This window comes from Lepisosteus platostomus, chromosome 4, assembly GCF_059453375.1.
Source record: "Lepisosteus platostomus isolate fLepPlt1 chromosome 4, fLepPlt1.hap1, whole genome shotgun sequence".
Classification (NCBI taxonomy): domain Eukaryota; kingdom Metazoa; phylum Chordata; class Actinopteri; order Semionotiformes; family Lepisosteidae; genus Lepisosteus; species Lepisosteus platostomus.
This window is the reverse complement of record NC_142614.1, coordinates 6,317,820-6,345,411: the sequence shown is the minus strand read 5'-3', so window position 1 is coordinate 6,345,411 and position 27,592 is coordinate 6,317,820. Positions and strand designations below refer to the sequence as shown.

At 52.8% G+C, this 27,592-nt stretch overlaps 2 protein-coding genes across 6 annotated transcripts in view; one reads left to right on the top strand and one right to left on the bottom strand.

Annotated features, from left to right (window-relative positions):
• bicra (BRD4 interacting chromatin remodeling complex associated protein) overlaps positions 1-10,538 on the bottom strand; it is a 31,682-nt gene extending 21,144 nt beyond the window's left edge. For 3 of the 5 annotated variants that reach the window (XM_088627846.1, XM_088627852.1, XM_088627847.1), the window contains exon 1: positions 6,558-6,664. In XM_088627846.1, coding sequence (XP_088483972.1) covers positions 6,558-6,618 — 61 coding nt within the window. In that variant the 5' untranslated portion in view covers positions 6,619-6,664. Of the gene's footprint in view, positions 1-6,557; positions 6,665-10,353 lie in introns of those variants that run through there. The other 2 variants (XM_088627848.1, XM_088627851.1) reach the window with 1 other exon arrangement.
• znf541 (zinc finger protein 541) lies at positions 1,351-27,070 on the top strand. The gene is made up of 19 exons (XM_088627246.1): positions 1,351-1,505; positions 4,165-4,369; positions 5,671-5,904; positions 11,476-11,707; positions 12,924-13,170; positions 14,192-15,347; positions 15,612-15,694; positions 16,873-16,966; positions 17,316-17,489; positions 17,999-18,356; positions 18,774-18,828; positions 19,999-20,141; positions 20,980-21,083; positions 22,743-22,818; positions 23,108-23,196; positions 23,652-23,759; positions 24,369-24,514; positions 25,168-25,332; positions 26,556-27,070. The coding sequence occupies exons 1-19, from the start codon at positions 1,351-1,353 to the stop codon at positions 26,767-26,769; spliced, it is 4,038 nt and encodes a 1,345-aa protein (XP_088483372.1). The 3' UTR covers positions 26,770-27,070.
• Positions 27,071-27,592: the final 522 nt, after the last annotated feature.

Here is a 27,592-nt window from a genome sequence, read left to right as displayed (position 1 = left end):
TCCAATAAGAGTCTGGACACCAGGAGTGTCCACACACAGGGGCTCCAATAAGAGTCTGGACACCAGGAGTGTCCACACACAGGGGCTCCAATAAGAGTGTGGACACCAGGAGTGTCCACACACAGGGGCTCCAATAAGAGTCTGGACACCAGGCGTGTCCACACACAGGGGCTCCAATAAGAGTCTGGACACCAGGCGTGTCCACACACAGGGCTCCAATAAGAGTCTGGACACCAGGTGTGTCCACACACAGGAGCTCCAATAAGAGTGTGGACACCAGGTGTGTCCACACACAGGGGCTCCAGTAAGAGTCTGGACACCAGGCGTGTCCACACACAGGGCTCCAATAAGAGTCTGGACACCAGGTGTGTCCACACACAGGGGCTCCAGTAAGAGTCCGGACACCAGGTGTGTCCACACACAGGGGCTCCAGTAAGAGTCCGGACACCAGGCGTGTCCACACACAGGGGCTCCAGTAAGAGTCTGGACACCAGGTGTGTCCACACACAGGAGCTCCAATAAGAGTGTGGACACCAGGTGTGTCCACACACAGGGGCTCCAGTAAGAGTCTGGACACCAGGCGTGTCACCATTGTAACAATGTCTTATTGAACGGGGGAAAATGCAAGATCAGGTCCGCGTTCACCCCAAGAGAACAGGGGAGCCACTTCAGGCTGTGGCGCCGGGGCTCGGCGCTGCACACAGCGGGATAAACCTGCAGGAGTGAATCCCGGGCTGCGCTGCCCCGAGCCGAGAGCTCGCTCCGCGTTCCCAGAGGACTAATCAGATCGCTGTCTTCCGGCGTCATTCCGAGAAGAAAAAAAACCCCAACTAACAGGACGACGGCCCCGGGGGTCTGATGGGCTCTCCGGGGGCCCGTCTAAATGGGAACACGGGTGGGCCTCCCGGTTCCAGCCGCCGGGAGGGCAGACCTGCGCCCCAGCGCTGGCTCACCTCAGAGCAGGGACCCCTGGGGCGCTGGCCAGAGAGTCTGGCAGCCCACCCTGCTTCGCCTGTCTGCCAAGGAAAGGGAGCGGCTGAGGAGGAAGTTACTCTGGCCCTCTGGGACAGAAGGGTCTGCGGATTCGCTCCCAGATGCTCTTTAATTCAGGCTGATCACCGAACCTCCAGGATACCTGATCTCACAGTTAAAACGGTCACTAGTCTGGGATATTGATGACTCAACTCAACTGGGGATCTTTCGAACCTGCTGGGTGGGGGGGGGGGGGGCCGGGTGAGAGAGGCAGGTGTGCGGACGAGCCCCCCCAAGTACACTGGCCCGAGTCTCTGCGCTGCCGAGCGCCAGGGGGCTCAAGGTCACCGCGTACAACGCCCTCGGGCTTCTCCAGGCATGACCAAACACCGCGTCCGTTCCGCCCTCCGAAACAATACAAGGCGTGCCGGCCTGCCACCTACAGGTCATTTCGATCCGCCCCCGGGGGCAAGAATACAACCCCCAGGTCGAAACCAGCAGGGGGACCCCGAGAAGGAGGTGAAGGAAATGGGGTACTGACTGAGCGTGCGATCCCCCGAGCAGGCAGCAGTCCTCACACAGCGTGCCTGTCGACAGCTCGTCGCCTGCCCGGGAGCAGAGAGACTCCCCCTCAGCGACAGGAAACACGCCTGTCTGCCAGAAAACAATTCGGTCCCAAAGCAAAGCTCCCCGCGCATCAAGACCGTCGCCAACCTGGGCGCGTTCCAGCGGGCACAGTCGTGTGACACATGCCACAGGTGTTTTCAGAGGACAGGGCTGCTGTGGGTAACGATCACGAGAAGAGGGGGCTTGATTTGAATGTTTCACGTCTTCGTATTTGCATATGACCGCGTGTAAAGTTTCCAAAGCCATGCGGTGGGAAAAAAATTCTGCGTTTCTGTATTGACTCGTTGAAAACAGATGTTTCAGCACCAAAAAAAAGTCATCTGCACAGGCGCATCAGGTCGCTCATCTGCCCTTCTGCGAGTGCTACTTGGTACATGGATATATCCGTCTCGCAGATCACGGGATTGTGCGTTTCTTCTACAGAGGCTTTTTACTTCTGCTGTTCGGTCATGAGCTGCAACAGCCATCAATTCCTGACTCTGACGAAACGTCGATCACAGAGCCGGGGTTGAAGAGGGCCGCGTGGGATTCTGGGAAGTCAGGAGCGATCACAATGTCCTCGGGACTGGGGTGACTTTCTTTACCACAACCCTCCCGTGGCTCGAACCCGGTTCCCCCCTCTCCTGAAAACGAAAGGGTCCCTCTTTCTCTCCCTCTCCCCCCCCCCCCCGTCTTTCCGTCCACCCTCGGGAATGGGATCGTGTACGGATCCATGCAGAGCGCAGCCCGGCTTCCGCCTGAAACCACGGATCACCGCTACCCGAACCGTGCGCAGCCCGGCCGTGGTCAGACAGCTCATACAGGCCCCACAGCCACTTGAGAGGAGGCTGCACCCACACTGAGAGGCACTTCACACCAGCAAGAGCTGTGGGTCCCAGCGACCGCATCATGCCTCTCATTGTGCAACATGGGCCATGCAACAGCCTCGACCGCACTACAAACACAGGGCAGGTCGCTTACAACCAACACAGCACTTCCTCCGTCATGTCCAAATCACCCAGGAGCAGTGCTCTTCCATTAAACAGACATTCATCGCTTTAAAAAGTGATCAGTTCCAACGATCTATGTGCACATAGCCACTAAGTTAAAACAATTTTCCCCGACTTCTTACTTTAAATAGTAATCCCCTACAGGAGTAACTAGTTGCTGTAAAGGGATTACTTGTAACAAGTCATTTTCACCAACGTGACGCATACGTTGCCCATCTGGATCTAGTCAGAGATCTCGGGATGGGTCCAGACTGGGGGCTCACAGGAGTCAGCCTGCACACTCGCTAAACTGTGGGGCCACAGAGGGGACCCCCCTCCCTTGCTGCTGTGACCAGGGCTGCTGTTAGAGTTCAGACTGGACATCGGGACCAATGGAAAGAAGGAGCTCGTCAGCTGCCCATCCACAGCCAGTGGAACTCTGCTGCAGCTCTGTTGGAGACCACTGCTGCACCACAGCGTGACGGATCTGAGAAACTCCCGAAGACTCCTGGCCGGCAGCCAAATCACTCTGGAACTCGCAACTGGCAACCCACTGGAGCTCAGCAGGTGTGAGCCTGGCCAGTACCTGAATGGGAGACCTCCTGGGAAAAACTAAGGTTGCTGCTGAAAGAGGTGTTAGTGGGGCCAGCAGGGGGCGCTCACTCTGCGGTCCATGTGGGTCCTAATGCCCCAGTATAGTGACGGGGACACTATACTGTAAAGAGGGGCCGTCCTTCAGATGAGACATAAAACCAAAGTCCTGACTCTCTGTGGTCATTAAAAATCCCAGGGTGTTTCTTGAAAAGAGTAGGGGTGTAACCCCGGCGTCCTGGCCAAATTTCCCCCTGGCCTTTACCAGTCATGGCCTCCTAATAATCCCCATCTCTGAACTGGCTTCATCACTCTGCTCTCCTCCCACTGAGAGCTGGTGTGTGGGGGGAGTACTGGTGCACTATGGCTGCCGTCACATCATCCAGGTGGGGGTACACACTGGTGGTGGTGGAGGGGATCCCCATTACTGTAAAGCGCTTTGAGCGGAGTGTCCAGAAAAGCGCTATATAAGTGTAAGCAATTATTAATTATTACTATTATTAAGACTTTCTCAGGGACACAGAATCCAGCTGCAGCCACACCTGCGCTCCCAGTACGAAGGTGCTTGTGAAAGGCTGCTCCGCTTCTCACTCGCCCCGAGACACTGCCCACCACAATCCCTGCCGGAAGAGCTCGAAAAACAATTATTCCGAATGGAGATCCATCCTTGGGAGAGGGATCGGCGAGGCCCGCAGCCGGATGACCACCTGAACACTAGTGAAGAGCTTCCCAGCTGGATCTATCCTGGACCTTTCTGGACGGAGCTTACAAAACTGATTCACCTGGAGGGAGACGGAGACGGGGAATGGGGCTCTTCCCATAACCGGGCTTCCCACTGTTGCTCCCTGCCAGCGGGAAGTCCAGGATGTGATCAAGCAGCAACACAGCGGATCCCACATCTGGAAGACACATCTGTGCCTCCTAGGGAAGATAATCCCTTCCCTCCTCAACAGACCTGAACACCCACCCCCGCGCAACGGCATCTGAGAAACCAACCCAACCCAAGCAAGCACGCCAGAACAGCGGGCATCCACACTGGCACCCCCTCGCCTCCCAAACACCTGCCCACCTGCCGAGGTCTTCAAGCGCTGCTGGCGAAACTGCGCTCGTGGGAGAGCGATGCCCCACTCCTCCGCCCCCGCCGGAGGGGCAGGACCCCCCACAGAGCCCCCGCAGAGGCCAGCCCCCCGCCTCCCAACGAGCTCATTGACGTGAGCTCTGCGCAGCTGCTGGCTCTGGGATGAGCAAGCGTTTCGCTTCTTTAGAAGAGAGCTCAGACAAATGAGCACTATTTAGCACACCTGCAGGTTGTATGAAGGTACATCAGACATACCAGCGGGGGGGGGGAGAGCTCGAAGACGTGTTGTCTGTGACAACTCCGGTGTCCTCCTGCAGCTCTTCAACAAGGCCGGCAACTTGAGCACACAGGAGTCAGGTCCAGGGAGGTAGGGTCACTTTCTCAAGCGTGTTGGGCAGGACTGAGGTTTTGGTCGCCATGTTAGAGAGAGCAACGTTTGCTCCGGACCTCCGTCCAGAGGAGGGAAACAACGTTAATTCCCAGCCTCACAGGAAAGTCACAAAGAGAATAAAGGAACTCCATCCCGTTAACCGTCACAGAGAAGGAGGATGAGGGGAACTATCCTGAAAAGTTGCTGAAACCCTAGCAAGACGGGGACCTCAGGACCAACAGCAAAGCGAGCAGACCAATCAGGAAATGACAGAGAAGTGCATTTATGAGCGAAAACAAGAGATCCCTCTTTACTCAAAGAGTGGTGGGAGCATGGAGCGAGCTGCCCAGCCATGATGCTGATGCCCTGGCTGCTCTCAAGAAACAGCTGGATGAGATCCGAACAAACTGGTTGGACCCAGTGGCCACCTCTCGTTTACGACTGGCAGATATAATAAGTGCTTGTGGTGCATCTGTCTGCAACCCCAGCAGTTAGCCCAGTAACTAGTCGTTAGTAATTGGTCTCCATGAAGCGTGAGTGTTTCACACACAGCCCTGGAGAGCCACCATCCAGCTCTCCCAGGCCCTGATCCGCATGCGCAGGACACAGGTGGTCCCACAGTATGTACCGCCCTTGGGGGACACCTAGAAATATGCTGGACATCCTGCAGACTTCCCACACCAGGAGAGGACACCATACAAAGTCCCTGTCCATACACCCCAGAGTGCGGCCCCCCAGTCTGTACGGCCCAGACTCCGGCCCCCCCGGTCCGTACAGTCCTAGAGTCCACCCCCAAAGCCCAGAATCTGGGCTCCCAGGTCGACATGCCACCTAGCAAAACTTCCCGAGAACAGCAGAGCTCAGGTCAGTCGAACTGGCAGCTCATCACAATCACAGCTCCAATGGAGTTAAACCAATTAAGCCATTAACCCATTAAATCCACTCCGCGGGCAGGGAGGACCAACTTCACGTCCGAGCGGCGAGGACGGAGACAGCAGAGAAGCCCTCAGCCACACTGCCCCCCCTCCCTCACTGAAAACACTCAGCGCTCAGCCCCATGACAGCCGCTGGACACCAGCACACCAGCCCAGGACAACCCCGCTCGGACAGAGAGGAAGCGGACGGGGCCCTGGCTTTCGCCAGCTCGCTGGCCCCCACCACCACCACCCCCACCCCCCCGAGGGAGGAGGGCGCAGGGAGCCCGGGGCACAGCGGCCGGGCTCCGGCACAGACCCGCGGCGCGCACGGCCCGTCCCAGAGAGCCCAACTTCCTCCTCCCGCCGCCTGGCCGGCCCCGAGTAAGTTTGTTTGGGTTTGTTTTCGCGCGGGGGAGACGGGGAGGAAGACGAAGGCGAAGCGGCGGCTCTTTCTCGCCTCCGTGGACGGACGGATACTGGCGGCTGTTCACCTCGCACACACAAAAAAAAAGTCTTCTTTCCACCCACCCACCTCCCCCTCCTTCTCAACACAACCCCCTTTTCTCGTGTCGTTGCAGCCGAGCGAATGCGAATCTATTGCGTGCAGGTACAGAGAGACAGGCAGAGCTGAGGTCTGGAGCTGGAAGTCTAAATGTGTAGAAAAGCGAGCCTTACACACAAGATCTCTGACAGTAACATATTGCAAGCAGCTACGCACTGCTCAGATGAATCCCTGAAACATATTATGTGCCAGGCAGACATGATTTGGTTATTTTCTTTCTATCTAGTGATTCCTCAAACGCAATTGCGTCTAAATATTGAGTTAATGTTGGAATACACTTGGACCGGGAGGGGGGGGTATGTTTGGGAATTTCGCTGTAAAATCGCTCCTCCGGCCCAGCCGTGCGTGTTTTTTTTGGCATTTTGCGGGCAGTAAAAGCGGGGTTTGCGATCCACCGGCAGTGTGCAGATGTTGCGGCTTTATTCGAGTTATACAGATTTATAGAGAAATTGCTACATTGTAACAAACTCACCCGAGACGATAGAGGTGCAGGCAGCGCGGGGTCTCCGGCACAGCCCCGCACGGGCTCCCATACAGGACCCGGCAGAGCAACACACGGAGCAGGGCAGGGCGGCCCGGCGCGATCGCCTGACCAAAAATCAGACGCACTCCTGCCAGTCTGTGGCGAGCAGATTACAGCACACAGGTCATTTCAGTAGTAACTGTTTTGATTTCCTTTTGACTGATTGCTTTCGATCTTATTTTGACTGAATCGTGAAACAGGTGATTCACATCAGACATTATTTGTTTCATGGGAGATGTGAATTACTTCATTCTGGCAGTGTGTATTGCATAACCACAAAGGTTAGCCTAGTCAAGGAAAAAAAGCTTCCAAATGTCTGTTCCCTTTATAACTAATTTCACATTCACACTCATCATCCTCAGACCTGAAGATACTGTAAAGACTCTCAGTCTGGTCATCTGTAACCTCACATTAACACTCATCATCCTCAGACCTGTAGATACTGTAAAGACTCTCAGTCTGGTCATCTGTAACCTCACATTGACACTCATCATCCTCAGACCTGTAGATACTGTAAAGACTGATCATCTGTAGCTGCACAGTAACACTGAACAATGCCTGATTCGGTCCTGGTGTGCAGCACCGTCTATTGTGAACATGTCCGGAGGAGCCCACGATGAGCATCATTAGGAGCTGAGTGAGGGTGAGGAGCTGGGGACTCTACCCTGGTCTACTTCTGCACCAGCCGTTTACGCTCAGACCAATAAAAAACGCTGAAGGAACACAGCCTGCTTCCAGCAGGACAGTCCCTTCACTACACGGTTCTAGTTCACCTCCTGGTTCTAGGTCTTAATCATAGACAGTGTCCCCCTCCCTCTCCCTGTAGTTAGGAGTCCCGAGTCCTTATCCACTAACCCTGTCATTCAGCTAGTGATGCCCAAGCCTTACCCAAAGGGGGGCGGGAGTGTGCAACAAGCTGATACCCTGACTTCCTTCAGGAAACAGCTACTGAACGGGCAGTCCAAATCGGGAAGAGAGGTCTTAACTAGAGCTCCCTTTATTCCATCTGTAGAGTTTAGGGGGAGTTTTAGGTCTATCTTGGAGAGATGGAATTACAGATAGCTGGTGATTGTCTTTTCTGTTTCTCAGGCACCGATGTGCCATCACACACACGCTCACACAAAATCTCAAATATGAAAAGACACACACTGAGTTATTAAATTCTGGGTTACCAAAAATCAAGATTTTAGTAAATCATCAAATCTTCAATTCTGACAGATGAGTTTATGTAAGAAATGCTGCAGAACTACATATAAAATAAACATGACATCCAGAAGAAAGAGGAAGGGTAGCACTGACTTCTTTGAAGGATCTGAAGTAAATAATAAAACGATTCAGTCAGGCGTAAACAGGGACAGCCCCAGCCGAGGCCCTGGCGCTTCCTATGACCAAACGGGTTGTAAGGAATGAGAAAACGCCGCTGCTGATTGGCTCAAACTTAAAAACATCACAAAGAAAGGGTCGGCGCAGGATGGAGCCTAGCCGCTCGCTGATTGGCGGATCGGGGAATGATTGGCAGAGAAGGGAAATCATTAATAAGAAGGCGTGGCCCCGGCTGTTGTTTATAGTTCCTGATTGGCTGGATTTGAATCAGAGTTAAGGCTTGTGTTTACGCTTTAAGGTGGGGCTACAGACGGGTTTACTTTGGGACAGAAATACAGAGAAAAAAAAAATCAGTCCTACTTCAGAGAGAGACAGAGAGCGTTAGTGACAGGAGCGCGATAACCGGGGGAGCTACGGTTCCGATTCGCTTTATTATCGATTTTTATTTCGCTGATTGTGATGTGACGCCGAACAGCGATGGCGACCGGGAGACATGTTTTCGCCAGGACATAACCCTGGTCTCGTCTCTTTCTCCAAAAGTTGTGTCGGATCCCAATAGGCGATGGCAGAAAAAAAAAACAGCAAAAAAAAAGACTCATAAGGCCGTGTACAAACTGCACAAGGCGACGACCGTAAATAATGAGTGCAGTGGTGTTTCCAGTCAGCTGTTCTGTTTTGTTCTCTGAACGAGCCGCCCCTCTTCCAACACGCACACACACCAAGATGTTTTTGCAAAAGGTTCCCACAAGAAGGCGACAGATCGCTTCCGCGTCTGTTTCGGAGTCTCGGTGACGTGATGTATTGACACAGGCGCAGCCTAGGTTCACGGACAGGGGTCCGGTGCGCCCTAGACCAGCAGCATCCGAAGAGTAGGGAGAAATTAACAAACTGGTCTGATTAAGCCAGTAAGGAAATGACTGGGGCGCTTAAGAGCACAGCTGGACTGGAATCCTGCAGGTACACTGGCCACCCCAGGAGCAGGAGAGTAGAGTCCTCTGTTGCTCTCCAGGCCACGGAGGTATCGGGCATGTTGCTGTGCAGACAGCAGGTGACTATCGTGACAATAATAATAACAGTATCCTCACACCTGTATAGCGCTGTTCTGGACACTCCACTCAGAGGGCTTTACAGTAATGGAGAATCCCACTATCACCACCAGTGTGTACCCCCACCTGGATGATGCGACAGCAGCCATAGTGCACCAGTACTCTCCCCACACAGCAGCTCTCAGTGGGAGGAGAGCAGAGTGGTGGAGCCAGTTCAGAGATGGGGATTATTAGGAGGCCATGACTGGTAAAGTCCAGGGGGAAATTTGGCCAGGACACCGGGGTTACATCCCTACTCTTTTCGAGAAATACCCTGGGATTTTTAATGACCACAGAGAATCATGACCTCGGTTTTACGTCTCATTCGAAGGACGACACCTTTTTACAGTATAGTGTCCCCATTACTATACTGGGGCATTAGGATCCACACAGACCGCAGGGTGAGCGTCCCTTACTGGTCCCACTAACACCTCTTAATAATAATAATAATAATAATAATAATAATAATAATAATAATAATTGCTTACACTTATATAGTGCTTTTCTGGACACTCCACTCAAAGCGCTTTACAGGTAATGGGGACTCCCCTCCCTAAAGCAGCAGCCTCAGCTTTCCCAGGAGTCTCCCCTCCAGGTACTGACCAGGCTCACACTGCTGAGCTCCAGGGGGCTGCCAGCTGAGCTGCAGGGTGATGGAGCTGCTGGCCATGATGATAACACCGGGGTCAGGCAGGGGTCACGCCAGCGAGCAATGAGCCCGAGGGGTCATTGGTGCCAGGCCCGGTCCTGGGGACCCCAAAACCTCGTTGCTGCAGCTCCCCAAACCGAACCAGCGTGTGTTTCTTCTCCCCACCCAGAGGTGGGAGACTGTCAAGGCGCTGAAGCAGCTCAGTGAGGTCCGGAGGCGACCTCCGTCAGTGACGGGGGAGGGACGACTGCAGGCTGGGTTCGCACCCGGGGCCGGGCGGCGGGAGGGAGTCACCTGCTCACCACGGGTGTATCTGACCGTATTGTACTCCGAGAAAAAAGACAGTCGTGTATAAAGCAACAACACAAACAGGTTTACTCGCTGCTTTTCGCCAGGCTTCTATCGCAGAGGTCACACGTCACACGTCACGTACAGGCCCTGCCTGGGCATTCAGAGCGGGTCTTCTCAGTTTTGTTTCCACGCAAGTAGGAGGCGCGCCAGTTGACGGAACAGCGCTCATAGCAGGGTTTTTAAAATCTGCGTCCAAGCGAGTTCCCTTTTCCCGGAAGTCTGGGTAAACGAACCTTGAGCGCTGTGAGAGGCGAGTGGAGCCCATGAGCACACGCCCCCCCACCTCCGGAGTGGGAGATACTGCCACTCGTGTCGCGGAAGGCCACGTGGTTCTTACCCGACCCGAGAGCGGGATTCCGGATCTCACGACTCTCAGTTCCAAACAGCCGCGTGGGGGCGAAGATGGCGGCGCGTCCTCTCGCCGTCCTCGAGGTTGGCGCCACTGCGTCACCGCTCAGGTCCGGGCGCGTGGTCTGGCCGCGAGGCAGCACCCCGGAGGAGGAGCGCTCGAGCGGTCAGTCGGTCGGCGGGCGGGAAGGGGACGCTCGCGCTGTGTACTTGAAGTCGATTCCCGGTCCCTCCCGCTTGATCGCTCGACTTTCTTGAATAATTCGGTCGCCATTTTCTTTAAAAACTTCAAAACGGCCACCCGGTCTCTGGGCCCGCGGTAGCGACCGGCACTGAAATAATCTGATCTGGGGAGCGAAGGAAACGGGCAGGAAAACGCGATTGCGATTGACCCCAGTAACTACGCGGCGTTGTGAGTATCGGCGAGTAATATTCACTCATTTATTTTTATTCAGTGAGCGCTTCAGTCCATCACAGAGTGCAGCAGACCTGGCGGAGCTGCGCCGGGTACCGATTATTCCACTGCGGCTTCATAAACAAGGCCCAACCTATGAAGTGATTAATAACAGGACTGTTCTGTTCCACTGTACTGGGACTGTAGCTCCTACTGTAACAGGACTGTTCTACTGTACTGGGACTGTAGCTCCTACTGTAACAGGACTGTTCTACTGTACTGGGACTGTAGCTCCTACTGTAACAGGGCTGTTCTCCTGCACTGGGACTGTAGCTCCTATTGTAACAGGACTGTTCTCCTGCACTGGGACTGTAGCTCCTATTGTAACAGGACTGTTCCACTGTACTGGGACTGTAGCTCCTACTGTAACAGGACTGTTCTCCTGCACTGGGACTGTAGCTCCTATTGTAACAGGACTGTTCTACTGCACTGGGACTGTAGCTCCTATTGTAACAGGACTGTCCTCCTGTACTGGGACTGTAGCTCCTATTGTAACAGGACTGTTCTACTGTACTGGGACTGTAGCTCCTACTGTAACAGGACTGTCCTCCTGTACTGGGACTGTAGCTCCTATTGTAACAGGATGTCCTAGTTTGACAGGCCAGTTCTGCTGTACTGGACTGTATCTTTGATGTAACTCTTCTCTTGCTCTGTGAGTGTACGGGACGAGCCGCGGTGATGGAGGAACACCGCCAGGGGGCGCTGTGTGCCGAGGAAATCATTCCTGGACTGTGCGCCAACAGCCAGCCCCCGACAGAGAGCCCAGCCCCCCCTCCCGCCACGGCAGATTCCCCCCGCGAGCTCGACCCCTCCCACGCGTCCCCCTTCTTCAGCCCCCTCGGGCGGCGGCAGCAGGAGGGAGCGGGGAGGGAGGCGCTTCCCGAGCTCCGTGAGTACGAATGGGAGAACGGGGGGGCGGAGCTGTGGGATCTGAGCAAGTTCTCCATGGGAAAGACGAGCGTTTTCCAGTCATTCTAAAGCATTCACATTCCTTTAGTCTTGCGGCGTCCTGGACACTTCGCTCGGTGAACCCTTTTTATTGTCCTTGTTCAAAAATGAAATGTTAAGATGCGGAGCACACGATCGCATCGTTTTTTTCCCCTAGAGGGAAAATAAAGTCGTGAAACGCAATCGGACGTCTGCGATGCAAACCAGCAATAAGCAGGGAGAAGCTAAGAGTGATCCAGAGTGTTGAGTGTAGGTGTGCAGAACAGCAGCACGCTGTGGTTCATAGGAGCACAGGCAGCACGAACACTGTGGTCCGAGCGATCGCTGGTTTGGAAACGAAGTGGTGGGTCTCGTTGACTACGAGTGTCATAGCTCTGCTGAGTCCCTTCCTGAGGAAGATTCCCGCCGACAAACTGTCGCAGGAGTCGGTAGCGTCTGGAGAAGCACATCGGGGAAGGGGGGTCGACAGACGGGGGGGGCGGTGACGGTGGTGGTCCGGTGCACAGGGAAAGGGAGCAGGCAACAAACCCAAGGCCGGTCCAATGGGGTTGGGGCGCAGTCCGATGTCCAATGCCGGGAGGTCCATCCGAGACAAAGACGGGTAAAAACCGGAATGGGGAACTGGGATCGGGAACAAAGAAGATAAAAACATAACGGGACTGGGCGCTCCGAGCCCCGGACTCGGAGGTCAGGACGCCGGGATCAGGCCTGTGCCTGGTGGTAGGCGGGCTTCCCGGCGTCCGTCTTCCAAAGCTGAGCCCGGAACTGCGGAGACGCCGGGCTTAAATACCAAAAAGGGGGACAAGACGCGGGTGGAGGTGCTTAAACTGAACATAATCCGAAACAGGTTGGAGCGCCCTCTAGGGGAGGGATGACGGTGGGACACAAACAGCTGGCCTCACACCTGCGATCTGGTGGTCGGGGAGTACTGTCACAGGTCTCAATGGAAGACTCTGCGCCTGCCTTGTGCACGGGGACAGCTGTGTTTGTGGGACGCGATTGCCTTGTTCCGGCGCAGAGCCGCTGCAGGCTGACCGCCGGTCCGGGCCGTGGCTGTGACAGAGGGGGCGGGGGCGGCTCTTTCCTCTCCTGTGGCCGTGTCGGTGTGCACGCGCACGCGTGTGTGGAAGCGTGACTGATCTCGCCCTGCCTCGCAGCTGCAGGAGCCCCGGAGAAGCCCCCCAACCCCAGCTGGGGGCCGGCGGTGTTGGAGGAGGCCCCCGCGGGGCTGTCCAGAGCAGCGCCTGCGCCGGGCCGGAGGGGCCCCGCAGCCCGGGAGCCCTCCCCGGGCGGGAACGTGTTCCACAGAGCCGGCGACCTCCACAAACACCCTCTGAGCCACGGGCAGGACCGGGGCCGGGTCTGCTCGCAGAGCTGCCTCGCTTTCGGACGCAGCGACCCCAGGTGAGTCCCACCGGCCCGGCCCGGGGTTCGAGAACGACATCAGCCACCAGCCTTTCCAGAGAGCAGCAGAGGAACTGGCATCAGCTGTCTTAGTACCAATGGGAGGAGTAGTCGGACCCGTGTCTGCAGCGCTAGCTGAAGTATCAGCAGGTGTACTAACAATCTCAGCAGCACCCGGACAATCGGTGGGAAAGTCACGGCAGCTGACTGATCTCTGGCTGGCTTCTGAAAGATCCTAAGGGATCTGCTGTAACTGTCTGGTAGAGTAGCTCGTTCCAGACACCAACATCTTTTTGTGTAAAGAAAGTACACTGCTCTTAAATTATATCCTTCCCAGCTTCTTTAGAACGCCCCTCTGTCATACCACCAGTTATTCCTCAAGAGCCCGTGTCTACCTGTACAAACCAGTGTCGATGTGACCTGTTTAACAACCTCCCCTGTCAGCTTCCTGAGCCACGCAGACGACACACAGCCCTTGTATACCAGCCAAAGCTGAGTGACTAAAACTGCCCTTAAATAAACCAGAAAATGAGCAATTATTATGGGTAACGACGTAGCCTAAAGGCAGGCAATAATAACGCAGCCTGCTGATGACCCAGTCACAACATCTGGGTTTCTGCCTCTGACAATGATAAAAACTTAAGCTAGCAAGCTACCCTGAACATGCTCTCAGCACAGTGGGCCTCGGCAGTTAAGGAGCCTTGCAGATGTTCTGCTGGAGAAAGGGCATCCGAACCCACCACGGATAAAACTGTGATTTCCCATTCAGGTTTCAAAGAAAGAGCGTGTTAGCCCAGCTAGGAGCCCGTAGGATCTTTAATCCTGGCCAGGGGGATCACACAGCGAGTCACAGGCTGGCCGGGCAGTACCAGTAACTGTTCAGCACCAGTTTAGAAGCAGTAGCAGGCGCAAGGTATATACAGTACAGTACCAATACAGAAGCAACAGCAGTAGCTACAGCACCGGTGCCGGAGCAGCAGCAGATGCACTTGCAGTCACGTAGCTCTCTGTGTCTTTGCAGCTCTGACCACGTGCTGACTCACGTGAGGCGGCAGCCTTTCCCCTGCACCGAGCCTGGATGCCTCAAGACCTTCTGTGATGCCCGGCTGCAGCTGCAGCATAATGCCACCCATCACTGCCAGACACACGCCCCCTCGCCTGGCATCGCTGCCCCAGACCATGCTGGGGAGGGCAGAGTGTACCTGGGCACCCCAGTGAGCCAGGACGACTGCCAGCTCAGCTTCTGGTTCCCACCAGCCACCAGCCTCAAGGTGGCCTCCGGCGCACGAGGCTGCGGGTACAATCCCAGCAGCCTGGACTACGCTCGATTTATTGACCAGAGAGGGGGCAACCCCCTTGAGTCCAGCACAACCCAGGTCCCCACTTTCTCCCAGCTAGACCCGTGGAGCGAGCCAGCCACTCGAGGCACAGCCAGCGAGATGACGGCCGAACTACAGCCCGAGCTATATGCTCCCAGCCTGGAACTCGATTCCAGCCCAGTCACCGAGCGTGCTGCACACAGCCCTGGCTCCCAGCACTGGGAAAACAGGCTGAAGTTTCCCAGCTCTGAGCTGCAGGATCTGGATGAGATCCTGTCGGCTCAGACTTACAGGGATACGGAAGAACAGCCAGGGGTGAAAAGAACCGGGGTATTAATCTCTCCTGACATGTCTGCACAGCCCTGCACAGTTACGGAGTATAGTGTTGATCCCACAGCCGTTGGACAGACCGGGCCAGACTATCAACCTGTTTCCACAGTCACAGGCTCCACCCACATGGAAACCATGTTGAGTTCCACCCCCTCCCCCTCATGTAACCCCTCGCCCAATTACAGCACAGCGGCCAGCTCTAACTCCACCCACAGCTGCACAAGCCCCGCCCCCTGGGCTCAGGTTAGCCTCGCGTCTCCTCCTCCTCCTGCTCCCCAGCCCTCCGCAGTCCCGCCACTACTGACACAGCCCCCGTCCAAGGATCCCCCAAGGAGGAGGAGGGCGAGGAAGATCAAGGCCAAGAAGGCAGAGAGTCTGGCCCCGCCCCTGCCCCCGCCCCGTCCTGCCTCCCTCTGCCTCTCCCGCAGGCATCGGCCTCGCCCCCTGTGCAGCCCCAGCCTGATCTCGCCCAGCCAGGTGGCAATGGCGTCCTTCAGCTCCCACGGCATGTCCTGCGAACAGCGACAGGTAATCCACTGCCCTGCAGGCAGAATGCCGGACAGGGTGCACTCAACAGCCTATAGTTGCGCTCCACTGTTTACTGCTATTGGGCTCCATATTAATGTAAAACCTATGACATGTTTTTTAAATCTTAGCCCTCGCATGCGCTCAGAGACCCAGCATGACATACAGAACATCTTGCGCGTCGTATACTGGTGGGCAGTAAGCCTGTCTCTGAACGAAGTCAGTCTGACGTGAGAGGGCGTTTTCTGAGTGTGTCTCCTTGCGCAGGGGCGGATTTCCCTCGCGGTGAGCCCCACGGCCGCTGAGGGACGAGGCGCCGGCGATAGGGCAGTCCGCGACGTGGCTCCAGGGTGAGGCAGGGCTCGACCGGGTACAGCGTGTGGCCCCAGTGTTGTCCAGCCAGGAGAAGGCCAGCCACAGTGGCTGTATAGAAACAGAACAGGACTTGTGTTCCTTTCTTGCTCTGCTGCTGGGCCAGGGAACTATGAAGCTGTGCTGATGAGACACTGCGTGTCTGTGTAGTGCGGTGTCATCCTGTCAGAGTATCGTTTTGTTCTTCCTGTGCGTCAGATTTTTTCAGGTGTCTGTAGCCATGTCCGTTTGTCAGCGTCTTGGTTCCTGCTGTGGTTTGTGAGTGTGAGCCTCGCGGCCCGTTGGTGTTCTGGTGTACGATAATGTCTGTCGGTGTCACTTTCCTAGTGAGAAGGTGAGTCGTTGTGTCTCCAGGCTGTCAGTGTGGGAGTGTTTCAGTTTGTGGGTCACTTTGTCACTGAGTTGTTTAGCTTGTTTATGTGTCAGCAGGGCCGTCTCAAAGGGGGGGCGACCCCCCAGGCCCCACCCCCACCCCTGTGCTTCACGCACGCATAAAAGTATAAATACATGTTTAAATATTTGAATAAAGCGACACACAAAACTCTTATTAGGTGAAATCTAAAGTTAGTGGGAGAGCTTTATTCAGAATTGGAGGCCTGTCCTGCTCTCACTACGTCATGGGCCAGTTGCAAGCTAAAAGTGATTGCAGCATAACTAAACCAGCTAGGGGAAAAAGTTAGCTGGGGGAAAACTGCTGAGCACAAGCAGAGACGGGGGAAAATGTGTAAAATACTACAGTGGGCGCGAGAAAATAAAAAGGAAGCAGAACAGCAGGGATACCAATGTAGCACTTAAAGGGTCTTTGGAAAGGTTCGTTGTTAGAGAAGAAACAGACACGGGTGCTGAGATCTCGACGACGACAAGGGTGCTGGCATTGAGACGCCTGAAGGTACCGATAGCATTAGCAACAGCGGTGATCGGTAGTTCTGTTCGGTTCTGTATGTCTGTTTGCGCAGGCCAGTTAGGAGGCCATTTCGTCACCAGAGCTGCTCCCTGCCGCCACCACTACACACAAGAACCCCCCCACCCTGGGCCCTGGGCCCCGCCCACCCCTCGAGACGGCCTCGTGTGTTGGTTGGTGTCATTTTTGCTTACATGTTTGTTGATCCGCAACGTTTGTTGAGTCGCGCTGTGTTTTTCCTGTCTTGGTCTGCAGGGGGCGGTGTGAGGACATGGGGCAGACGGATGAACACAAGCCCTCGAAGAAGGTGAAACATCGCCCCCTGAAAGCAGGGGCCCCAGAGAAGGAGGTTTGTTCTTTCCTAAAGCTCAGGTCTGGCCTGAGGTCAGCCAGTTTGGGGGGGGGGAGTGTCACACGAGTGCATGGGGGTTAGCAGGCCTGTGCCAGTGGGAGCGCTCCAGTGGGTTGCAGCTGGAGGGGTGTTATCCTTGTGTGCGTGGTTTGTGTTTGTGCAAACCACTCAAGTTGCGTTGGTCCCAGTGCTCTAGACGAAGTCTCTTCCTCCTGGCCCAGAAGGTCTCCTCCAGCAGACATGTTTCCTTGCGCTCTGGCCACAGAGCTGGGTTGAGAAGCCTGTCTCCTGGAGAGTGCTGGGAGCAGCGACGGTACCTGCGTCAGCTCGTCTCCTCTCTGCACAGGCGCATGGCGAGAGCGCGGAGGGCCGGGCCGGGAGAGGAGAGGCTAGCCAGCAGGGCCCAGGCCCGGCTCAGCTCAGCGTGGACAAGGCGGACCTGTCTCTGCTTGTCACCCCTGTTTCGCTGCTGGAGCCCGGGGCGCCAAATGCAGACACTGCCCAGCTGTCCTTGTGCATGGTGAGCAGAGGGAGGTGTTCAGTGCCCAAGATATCCAGTTCTATTAGTCTGTCAGTGCAGGATGTTCCTTTAAGTGCAGAGCAGAAATATGTTTTTTGTGATCAAAGTTGTGCACAATATTCTGATTTACTAGTATATTGTATAATTTTAGCACATCGTTCCATGATTAAAATTCTACTCTTCAGCTACGTATCCTAATGTTTTGTTTGCTTGTTAGAAGGTGTAAATGAAGTATCGGTATTAACACCTCAGTGAGAGCTTGGGTGGGAGACAGTAAAGCAGAAAAGGACGGGGGGGAACAGAGGATCGGGAGAGGAATGGGTGGAGGAACAGAGGCAGGAGAGAGGGATGGGGGATACAGGAACAGGAAGAGGTGGGGAGAGGAAGAATGGGGCTAGAGGTAAGGAGGCATCACGTTTGCTGTCTCTCTACAGAGGACTGGCTGAAAGGTGGCTGTGGAGTGAAGGTAGAAGGTACAGGGTGTTCCTGACTCTAACTTGTCCCCCCAGGCCAAGAGAGCACTAGAGTCTGAGGAAGGCTGGAGCAGAGCCCAGAGGTGTGAGTTCCAGAAGACCCTCTACATCCTTCCCCCGACAACACCCCCCGCCTTTCCACCTGCGTTTGTCGGAGAGGAGGGCTTCGAGGGGGGCCAGGTACCCCGGTTTCGGGACCCAGGCGGGTACCCCAGTCAGCTGCGCTCCCCTGTCTGCCTCACCAACCATCTGCTGAACCCTGACTTTCTGGCACCCCCTTACACCCCGCCACCCATGCTGAGCCCCCTGCGCCCGGGCACTGGCCTGTACTTCGGCACGCTGACGCACACCCCGCCGAGCCGGCCGCTGTCGGGCACCTACACGGCGACGCTAGGTCTGTGAGCACCCGCCCTCTCTTCCCGCCTCTCGCCTCACCTCTCCTGTTTCTGAACGTGTCCTTCCAGTCCTCCTTCCGCTCCGTACAGCAGAAATCAAGGAGAGCACCGTTAAAACTGCACAGAGCTATAGCAAGACCTCCTTTAGGAAATCGTGTGGTTTTAATCATGGCGTTATGGAAAGACATCGGTGCTGTGGAATTGGAGCATCGAGAACAGTGATGAGTTCCATTCATGAGCTGACAAACACAGGGACTGGATCTCTTTAGTCGTGAACTATGACAATGTCTATGACAGAGTCTGTGACGGCTCTGGATTCACAATTCTGAAAGGTTTCAGATCCACTGAGGAACATGGACAAACTAAGGCAAAGTGCATTTAAATGTACTAATCTGCTGCTGTTTTTTGCTCCACAGATGCAACGGATGGGATTTTCCTCGTTATGGATGACACCATCATCACCATAGAGCCGTGAGTGTCTTCCACAGTATCCCACGGCTCGGAAGTCAAGCTCAGAGTTGTCCAGTAATCAGTACTGCCCATTCAGGCTCTGAGATGATTAGTATTATCTAGTAAATCATGACAGTCATCAATATTACACAGCTAAGCTGAGAACCGATCAGTGCATATAAAGACAATAATACAATTCAGCAGCATGTAGGAGTAATAACGATGTAGTGTGAATTGTTTCTCATGTGGCACTCAACAACTAGAAACTCTTCATTATGTAAATTAAATCCATAATTCCTTAATATGACAAACATGTAGCTAATGATGCTAACTCGAAACATTTGTTTTGCTTCTAAAACTTGCTGCACATATCTGGTTGCAACTATGAACCAGCTTGTGCTGTTGTTCTAGACCAGCGGTTCTTAACCTTTACAGCAGCTGCACCCCTGTGGTTCCCAAAATATGTTCCTATATCCTTGATCAAAAGGTGTTCAAGTCATTTGTGGTTTTGATGATTTATCCTCTCAACAATCCTCAACGCCCCCAGACAGCGATGTGGCTCCCCCAGGGAGTGAATGCACCCGATCACCCCAGGTTAAGAAACAGTTTGTTACAAAAGGTTAAGAAACATTTGACTCTCATCAGTGGGTCTGCCCCTCGGAAGCTGGAGTAAAGTTTGTTTTTGCCACCCACCAAAAAAAAGAAAGCATCTTTGCCTGCTTCCTGCTGCCTTCAGTGCAGTCAGAGTTGATGCTGCTGTGTAGCGGCAGGACTGAGCTTGGCTCTTCCCACGCTGGCGTGTCCAGACACCACTCTTGTTCTGGTCCTTTGGGCCCTTAAGGAAGAAGGTCGTCTTAGAAAATGCCATTAAATGGGATTAAATCGTATGCAGATCCCAAAGGGAAGTAAGGATATTTAATATTGTACGGACAGGAGAATAAGAATCCTGCTGTCCCTCTGAAATGCGTGCTGGGAGTCCAGCAGGCGGGCTGATGGTGAGTTGAGGCTTTATGAGGCAGAGCAGGGTTCAAGGCAGTGGGTTCAGACCCACTGTTGTACTCTTCACCCGAACACCAGTAACATACCAGCTGTGTAAGATGGGTAGAGCTGTCAGCCCAGCCAGCCAGGCAGGGACAGGAGCAGCAGTGAAGCTCTGAGAGCGCTGGTCTTTTCACGTTCTCTGCCTTTCAGGCGCATCAACGTGGGCGTGCGCTTCCAGGCCGAGATCCCGCCCCTCTGCAGCCCCCTTCTCGTGCTGCAGGAGGAGCACCCTGCCCAGCTGGTCTGGACCCCCTGGGGCGACATTTCCCACAATGCAGTCACGCAGCATCGGGGTGAGGGTCCGGGCGCTCTCTTCGTGTCTCTATTGGACTCTGCTCTGCCAAGGGGAAACTCGACAGGGAACGGAACAGGCCCAAACGTGTCTGGACACTAATAGATTTTCTACACAACCCACAAAAACAATTTACTTGCCAGTCCCCATAATGCCTTTTTTCAGGAGTTACTTCACACATATATTAATATCTGAACAGTAAGAGATACAGAGTGAGCCTTTTGAGTGCTACACACACAGACACTGTACAGGACTTGTGATCTGAGTGCTACACACACAGACACTGTGCAGGAGTGAGGCTCTTGAGTGCTATACACACAGACACTGCAGGGGTGAGGCTCTTGAGTGCTACACACACAGACACACAGCGCAGGAGTGAGGCTCACCTCTTCGCCCAGAGAATCCTGTCCTGTGATCCTGCCTTTGAGCTTCTCTTCAGGCCTGCCCAGACTGCTCTGTGGTGTGCAGTAGTGGAAGCACCTCCATGGACAGTGGTAGGACACACCATGGGGCGCTACATCGACTCACAGTGTGCCCTGTTTGTGTCTGTGGCTTGCCTCAATCCTGTCTATTGGACATTGGAGATGAATAGTACCCTCAGCTGTCCACTGCCGATCTACACTGAAACATGTTCTCCAGGAACCTCCTGTAGCTTTTTGCTATTTTCAGAATCCTTGATATCACATCAGGTGTATCCTTCTTTCCCATCATCGGTGCTGAATTCACCAGCCCATGCTGGACTGGATGCTGCACTACAGTCCTTGTACTATGGCATTGTGTGAGGCTGCACAGTGTGAGGCTGCACTGCCTGACTGTGTCTCTGTCTCTTTGTGTCTCAGTGACGGAGTTCTTGGAGTTGTGTTGTTGCAGTGCGATGCCAGGAGGGGGCACTAATACAGAGCTGGCACTCCACTGTCTGAACGAGGCACAGGGGAACATCCTGGTAAGTATAGTCACAGCCTATATTTACCCCATGTATCGCTGTATGTGTGGCCCATATAACCCAGGTGATCAGCGTGCATACTGTGCCCTCCAGAAGTGTTCGTAGCACGGATGAAATAGGAACAGAAACATCATACAACAGAATGAGCTATTCGTTGGGCAGTGTGTCTTAGAATAAAAGTCGTATTGTGCTATTCTATAGCACAGTAAGGCTATAGAATAATCCAAATATTGGGATAAGGCTGTGAAAGAATCCACTAATATTAATCTTGTGGCCAGAGATAATATAAATTTGTGGCCAGGCTACAAGGAAGAAGCTTCTTTGGAGGGTGGATGACAGAAGGAGGCGACTTGGAGTCTACATGAGGCTGAATTGTCTGAATCGAAACCATGTCTTACATTCAACTGGAGGGAAAAGTGTGCTTTTTATAAATGATTCTCCAGGGTTGATTCTAAAAAAAGGAGAAACTCATGTTGAGAAAACATTGTGGAGAGCCTTTTTTTATTTTGGGTTTGTTTTGCAGCTGCAGATCCTGGAACCCTTATCAAGACAGGGGAATCAAGAATTCCCAAAATATACCAGAACACTATCGCCAAACAGCTGCTGCCTTCTGCCGAGCAGCTCAAGCTCGGCACAGTGATCTAAAGCACACAGTTGCACAAAATCAAAGTTCTCCACTGGACATCTGAACCTCCAGACCTCAGGAGGTCTGGAACTTCATGGCTTGAACTCAAAACTGTTCACAAAAAAGTCAAAGCCATATAGCTCGCTACAGGAGGTGTCTTGTGAGTGAAAGCCCTGCCAGAGGAGGTTTACAGTGGTGTGAATAAATGTTTATGTTCTCTGTATATACGTCGTGTGCTACAAAGATAACCTTTTTCCCCATCAGGTCAAGTTATCATGTCTGAAAATCTGTTGCTCCTTTCACATTGGGTATGAATAAATCTGGAGGGGAATGTGTGCACATGAGGTGTACAGGGTTGACAGTGTATATATATCTCAGGTATACAAGGCATGCAGTGCATATATTACATATACCTCGTGCTGTATATAAACCCCAAGTCTGCAGTGTGTACAGTATATGTACCCCAGATGCTCAGTGTGTGCAGTATATATACACCATGTGTGTACTGTGTGCAGTGTATGTACCCAGGTGTACACTACGTGTGCAGTATACCGTACATACCCCAGGTGTGCAGTGTGTACAGTATATATACCCAGGTGTGCACTGTGTATAGTATATATACCCCAGATGCTCAGTGTGTGCAATATATATACCCAGGTGTGCAGTGTGTAGGATATATATACCAGATGTTCAGTGTGTGCAGTATATATATCCAAGTGTGTATTGTATACAGTCTGTATACCCCAGGTGTGCAGTGTGTGCAGTATATATACCCCAGATGCTCAGTGTGTGCAGTATATGCAGTATACTGTACACAAATTATATATAACCCAGGTGTACAGTGTGTATGGTATATAATACCCCAGGTGCACAGTATTAGCATTATTTAAAAGCTTAACAGTGTAATGCCTGGCAGGGAAATTCAGCTAACAGTAACAAAGCTGGTTTATATCCCTTGCAAAAACTGGACTAACTATTCAAAACAGTCATGTTGTGTGTGATCAGTATTGTGAATGTGTCTTGTGTGCTTTCAGACTGCTGTGGAACTGCTGTTGATGCAGGGAGCCCGGCGCTCTCCCTCACACCCGCTGTGGGACTACCACTATGCAGGTATAGCAGTGGCACACTGCACTGGACTGTAGAGTAGTGGAATGGTCAGTGTATGCAGTATATGAAGTACTGTGTAGCAGATGAGACCTTGCTGGGCAGTGGTACTGTGGAAAGCACATTGGTCTGGACTGCACTGTACTGTGTTGAGCTCTAAATGTCAAGGCAGAGCTGTACCGATCTGTACTACAGTATATGAACCATGTATTCTTGAGATGTGCTGTGCTTCACAACGACACACCCTGCAGTTAAAGTGATACCTGCTGGCCCAGACTTGTCCATGTTCCTCCAGGCTCAGACCACTGGAGCTCCCGAGAGAAGAAGCTGTTCTGCAAGGCTCTGGCCACCTACGACAGGGAGTTCCAGCTCATTCACAGCATGGTGAGGCTCCCAGTGTGTACATGCGGCTGGTCACTGGGCCGTTGTGTGTGTCGTTGTGAGGTAGGGTTTGTCTTATTGTGTACAATGTGCAGGCACCTGGTCACTGAGCTGTTGATGTGAGACAGTGTGTGGTTGTGTCTGTCTTTGTGTCAGCATGAGTATATCAGTGCAGGTACAGCAGGGATGTGTGATGTTGGTGGCACTGTGGGTCTCTGCCATATCTCCATGAGTGCTGCTTGCGTCAGCAGTGTGTCCATAGTAATCTGCCGGAGTGTAAGGACACAGTACACAGCTGCAGTAAGCTGTTGGGTGTCCTCTGGCACTGTCCATGTGACCTGGTGTCATTAATACGTGGTCATATCTGGATCTCTGCTCCACAGTGTGGCTGTGACCACACGATGTCTCCATCACTCCGGCTAACGTTCTGAGCGTTTGACTGTGCCTGTGTGTTTCAGCTGAAGAGTAAGTCGGTACCTCAGTGCGTGGAGTATTACTACACCATGAAGAAAAAGAAGAAATTCAAGCGGCGCAGTCGAGAAGCCCAGCGACAGCAGGGCTACTCTGTGAGCGTGCATACTTCTATACCTAGACCTTTGAAATGAATAATGACCACAGTTTAAATTTAAAATTATTGCAGGCCCCATACTCTGACTTGTCTCAAACTTTGAAGACATTCTTTTAGATCACAGGCTAGGCCTTGTAGTCCAGAGATCACTGGTCCAGTCTGTGTCATATTGTAACCCTGCAGTCCAGAGATCACCAGTCCAGTCTGTGTCATATTGTAGCCCTACAGTCCAGAGATCACTGGTCCAGTCTGTGTCATATTGTAACCCTACAGTCCAGAGATCACTGGTCCAGTCTGTGTCATATTGTAACCCTACAGTCCAGAGATCACTGGTCCAGTCTGTGTCATATTGTAACCCTACAGTCCAGAGATCACTGGTCCAGTCTGTGTCATATTGCTTGAGCAAGCAAAGAATGCTGGGAAGGAATGTCTGACATCTTGTATTTATACTTTAGCCTGGTAAATGTTCTGCTATGTACTCCTTGTCTCTTGGAGTGGTCATTAAGATTTCTTCACACATGCAGAAGCACACTGTACAGGCTGAACATCTGTAAATAATGAAAAATAAAACAGTTACCCATAGCATCACCTATCGCCACTCTTGCAGAGGAGGGAGTCCCCATGCAGCCCCCAGAAACCAGGAGTAGAGGGAACAGGGAGCCCCCAGAAGAGCATGGAAAGACAGTGCAGGCTGCCAGGGAGCCGGCCTGCTGCGGGGGGCGCTAGGAAGCACCCCTGCAATGCGTGTGACATGTGAGCAAAGCTGTCAGAGCTCCCACTCCTGCCTCTCTCCACACAGGGTCTCGGACAGTGAGCTTTGGAGGGTCCCTGGGTCACAGGGAGTGCTGGCCAGCTGTGGAAGCCTGTGTAACTGTTTCTGCTGTTAGTGCCACGGGCTGTAGCACCGCCACTCCACTGAGAAGCAAGATGAGATATTGACCCCTGGCCAGTGGCAAGGAGGCATCTTAAGAAAGGGGTGCATTTGTAAAAGCTCCCCTCCTGCTTGTCACCACGTGTAAAAAGCAAATGAATGGTCTGATCTGTACGTTAACCTCTTTCAAGCAAGTTATATATGAAGTGCTCCACTGTCTTTGGGTATTTGTGCATCTGTAGGAGCATTATTCTGTATTATTCTATTCATATTAATCTCCTGCTTTGTGTAGTAAGCTTTTTTTGTATCAGCATCTTTCTGTGAAGCAACTGCTCTGAGTTTACCTAACCTTTTACCCTGTCTCTTTGTATTAACCAGGTGCTTCTGTTTTTCTGCAGCGTGTACTGAACTCTCTCTGAGCTGTCTTCTTCAAGGTGCACTGTGCATTTACCCCTCTCCTCAGTGCAGTACTGTAACCCTCATTTCCCTGTACTCTCACACTTTGTATTTACCTGAGCCTCTCTTCCTCTCTCAGTGACACTGGAAACATCAAGAGCCGGAGTTCTCACCTGAAGGTTCAGCAGCAGCAGGATAGTGTGTCCCCTTCTTGGAACAGCTGGATTAACCATGACCAGGAGGAAGAGGAGGAGGAGGCAGGGCTCAGTCCCGGCTCAGATGTCACATGGAGCCCCTTCTTCCTGTGAGTTGCCCGCACTCTTCATACAGCCCTCTGCAGCACTCTGGATGATACCACTGAAAGCTAATCTTTCATTCTTCCTTGGAATTACTGGAAACAGCCATCAAAGCATCCTGTTCAGAGTCTGCCCAGCAACCCCTGGGTATTTAACAGCTCCAAACCAAACTGCAAGGCGAGCACCTGCAGTATGGAGAGGACCTGTGCACTCCAGCCTCTGATGCCTTCTGTCGGAGCCTTACAGGGGAGACAGCACCAGTTGGGGGGAGGGGGTGCCCCTCGCTGGCAGCCCTGAGGAATCAGGGGGGGCCTCCCTGTCGAGGGCAAAGCAAAGGCCTTGGTGGAAAGCTATTTTCGGAGGTGTGCACGCACAGGTCCTTACCCCCTTCCCAGCACCGCGGAGAGAATCACAGCAGTAATCTTGACAGACTGACACCTGGAGACCTGGAGGTTGCCAGACGGGTAGGAGGGCAAGGGGAGATGTATTTAAAAAAAAAATAGGCAGCTCTGTTTTTGTAGGAAGAGGATTAGTCCTTTTTAAAACGCCCTACATTTGTATTTGGAAGTGATATTGCTGCCCAGTTCTACTGTTAGTGTAAACCAGTTGTAATGCAGGGAAGACAGAACTCCAGAAGACCAGATATCTGGTATATGCCCATGAATCTCCTAGACACTTTTCCTGGTTTTAAAGAACATACAACTTCTGGCACTGTCCACACAACACAGCCTGCAGTGCCTTTCCAAAGTACCTGCTCCGCCAGCACTGGCAGTCTCCATAAAACATCATTTTTTAACAACAGCCTAAAACTGAAATAAATCAAAACAACCAATTTCCTTAACAAACCAAATGGTTTGTTGCATTAAAAACAGAAGTGTGTAATTTGGCTCTCAATCTTTTGGGGCTGAGTTGTAATTCTTTGCTACCACCCAGAAATCTATTTGTCGTGTAGGCTTGTTACTTCATGCAGCGCCTGAATAGTTCACACAGGCTCTCTGTGAGCAGTCATATTGATCAGGTTGTTCATTTCACCAACCAGACCTGGTAAGCATGTGATCAAGGGAGTCTGGAAATATGTGGCTATATAAATTAACAAAAGACAAAAAGAGACCAAAAACCCGGATAGCTAAAATGCACGGAATAAAAGATCGAAATAAATGACGATCTCCAGGTTTCTCGGAAGTGCTGAGCTGCGGGTGGATTCTGGGACAGGTTAACTCTTTAGTTTTAGTTTCCTTCTGTTCTGCAGCAGCTGCAGAGTTTTGCCGCAGTTCCAGCGGTGTCGAGTACGCGCTCTCGGCTCGTCCTGCAGTCTGGGCTGCCTCTCCTGCACGGGGCCACACAGCCCGTGGCAGCGAGAGACCCTTGCCGTCGCCCCCAGCCGGGGACAGGAACTGCAGGGTGTCAACAGAGACACGGGATTGGCACCGGAAGAGATGTTCTAGAGATCAGGAGGCGATCCGATCACCTCGGCAGGAGAGGGACCGAACATGGAGTGCCACGGGAATAGACTACTGTGTGTTGTTTTTTTACCTTGAGAATTTCAGGACCTTTCTATGTTGTAAATCTCTTTTCATTCCTGTATTCCAGATGCCTGTTATCTCCATAGCCTTGATGAATGTTTAAACCCAGCATTGGTTCAGACAGATCTAATCTTGTTCATCTTGTTGATGCTGATTCGTTTTGGTTCAATTTCTTGTTTCTCACTGTACTGTTCTCAACAAAATAAATAATAATGAGCTCCAAGATGATTGCGACTCTAGTTTTGCAGCAGCAGTAGTTACGATACCTAAAGGAGCCAGTTTGCCCTCTGCGAGTTCCAGGACTCTGTAGGGGGACACAAGACGTGTACTAGCACAGCTATAAGACTGACAGTTCCGGTACCTGCTGCCGAGACTGGAAGCAGGTAATCCAGTGCCGTTTCTCCCTGTATACAGAACTGTAAGGCCTGCTGCCTGTCCTAGTCCAAACATTTATCCACACCTTTAAGAGGGGCTTCTGCAATGAGTTGCCCTTTTGTTCCAGCCAGAAATGTGTGAGCAGGAACTGATATTTCAGCCCAGCTCTACATTACCTGCCACGACAGCGAGGAGCACCTCCTCATTGGACAAGTTACTTCCCATTTCGAGTTCCGTCTAAAGCGTCATCGGAAAAGGGCTGTTCAGTTATCCCTCATGAGCCCCCCACCCCCCCTCCTTCCACAAGGGGAAAACTGGGCACTGCAAGAGTATTTGTGAACGTTATGCATTCCTAAGATAGGAAGGAGTT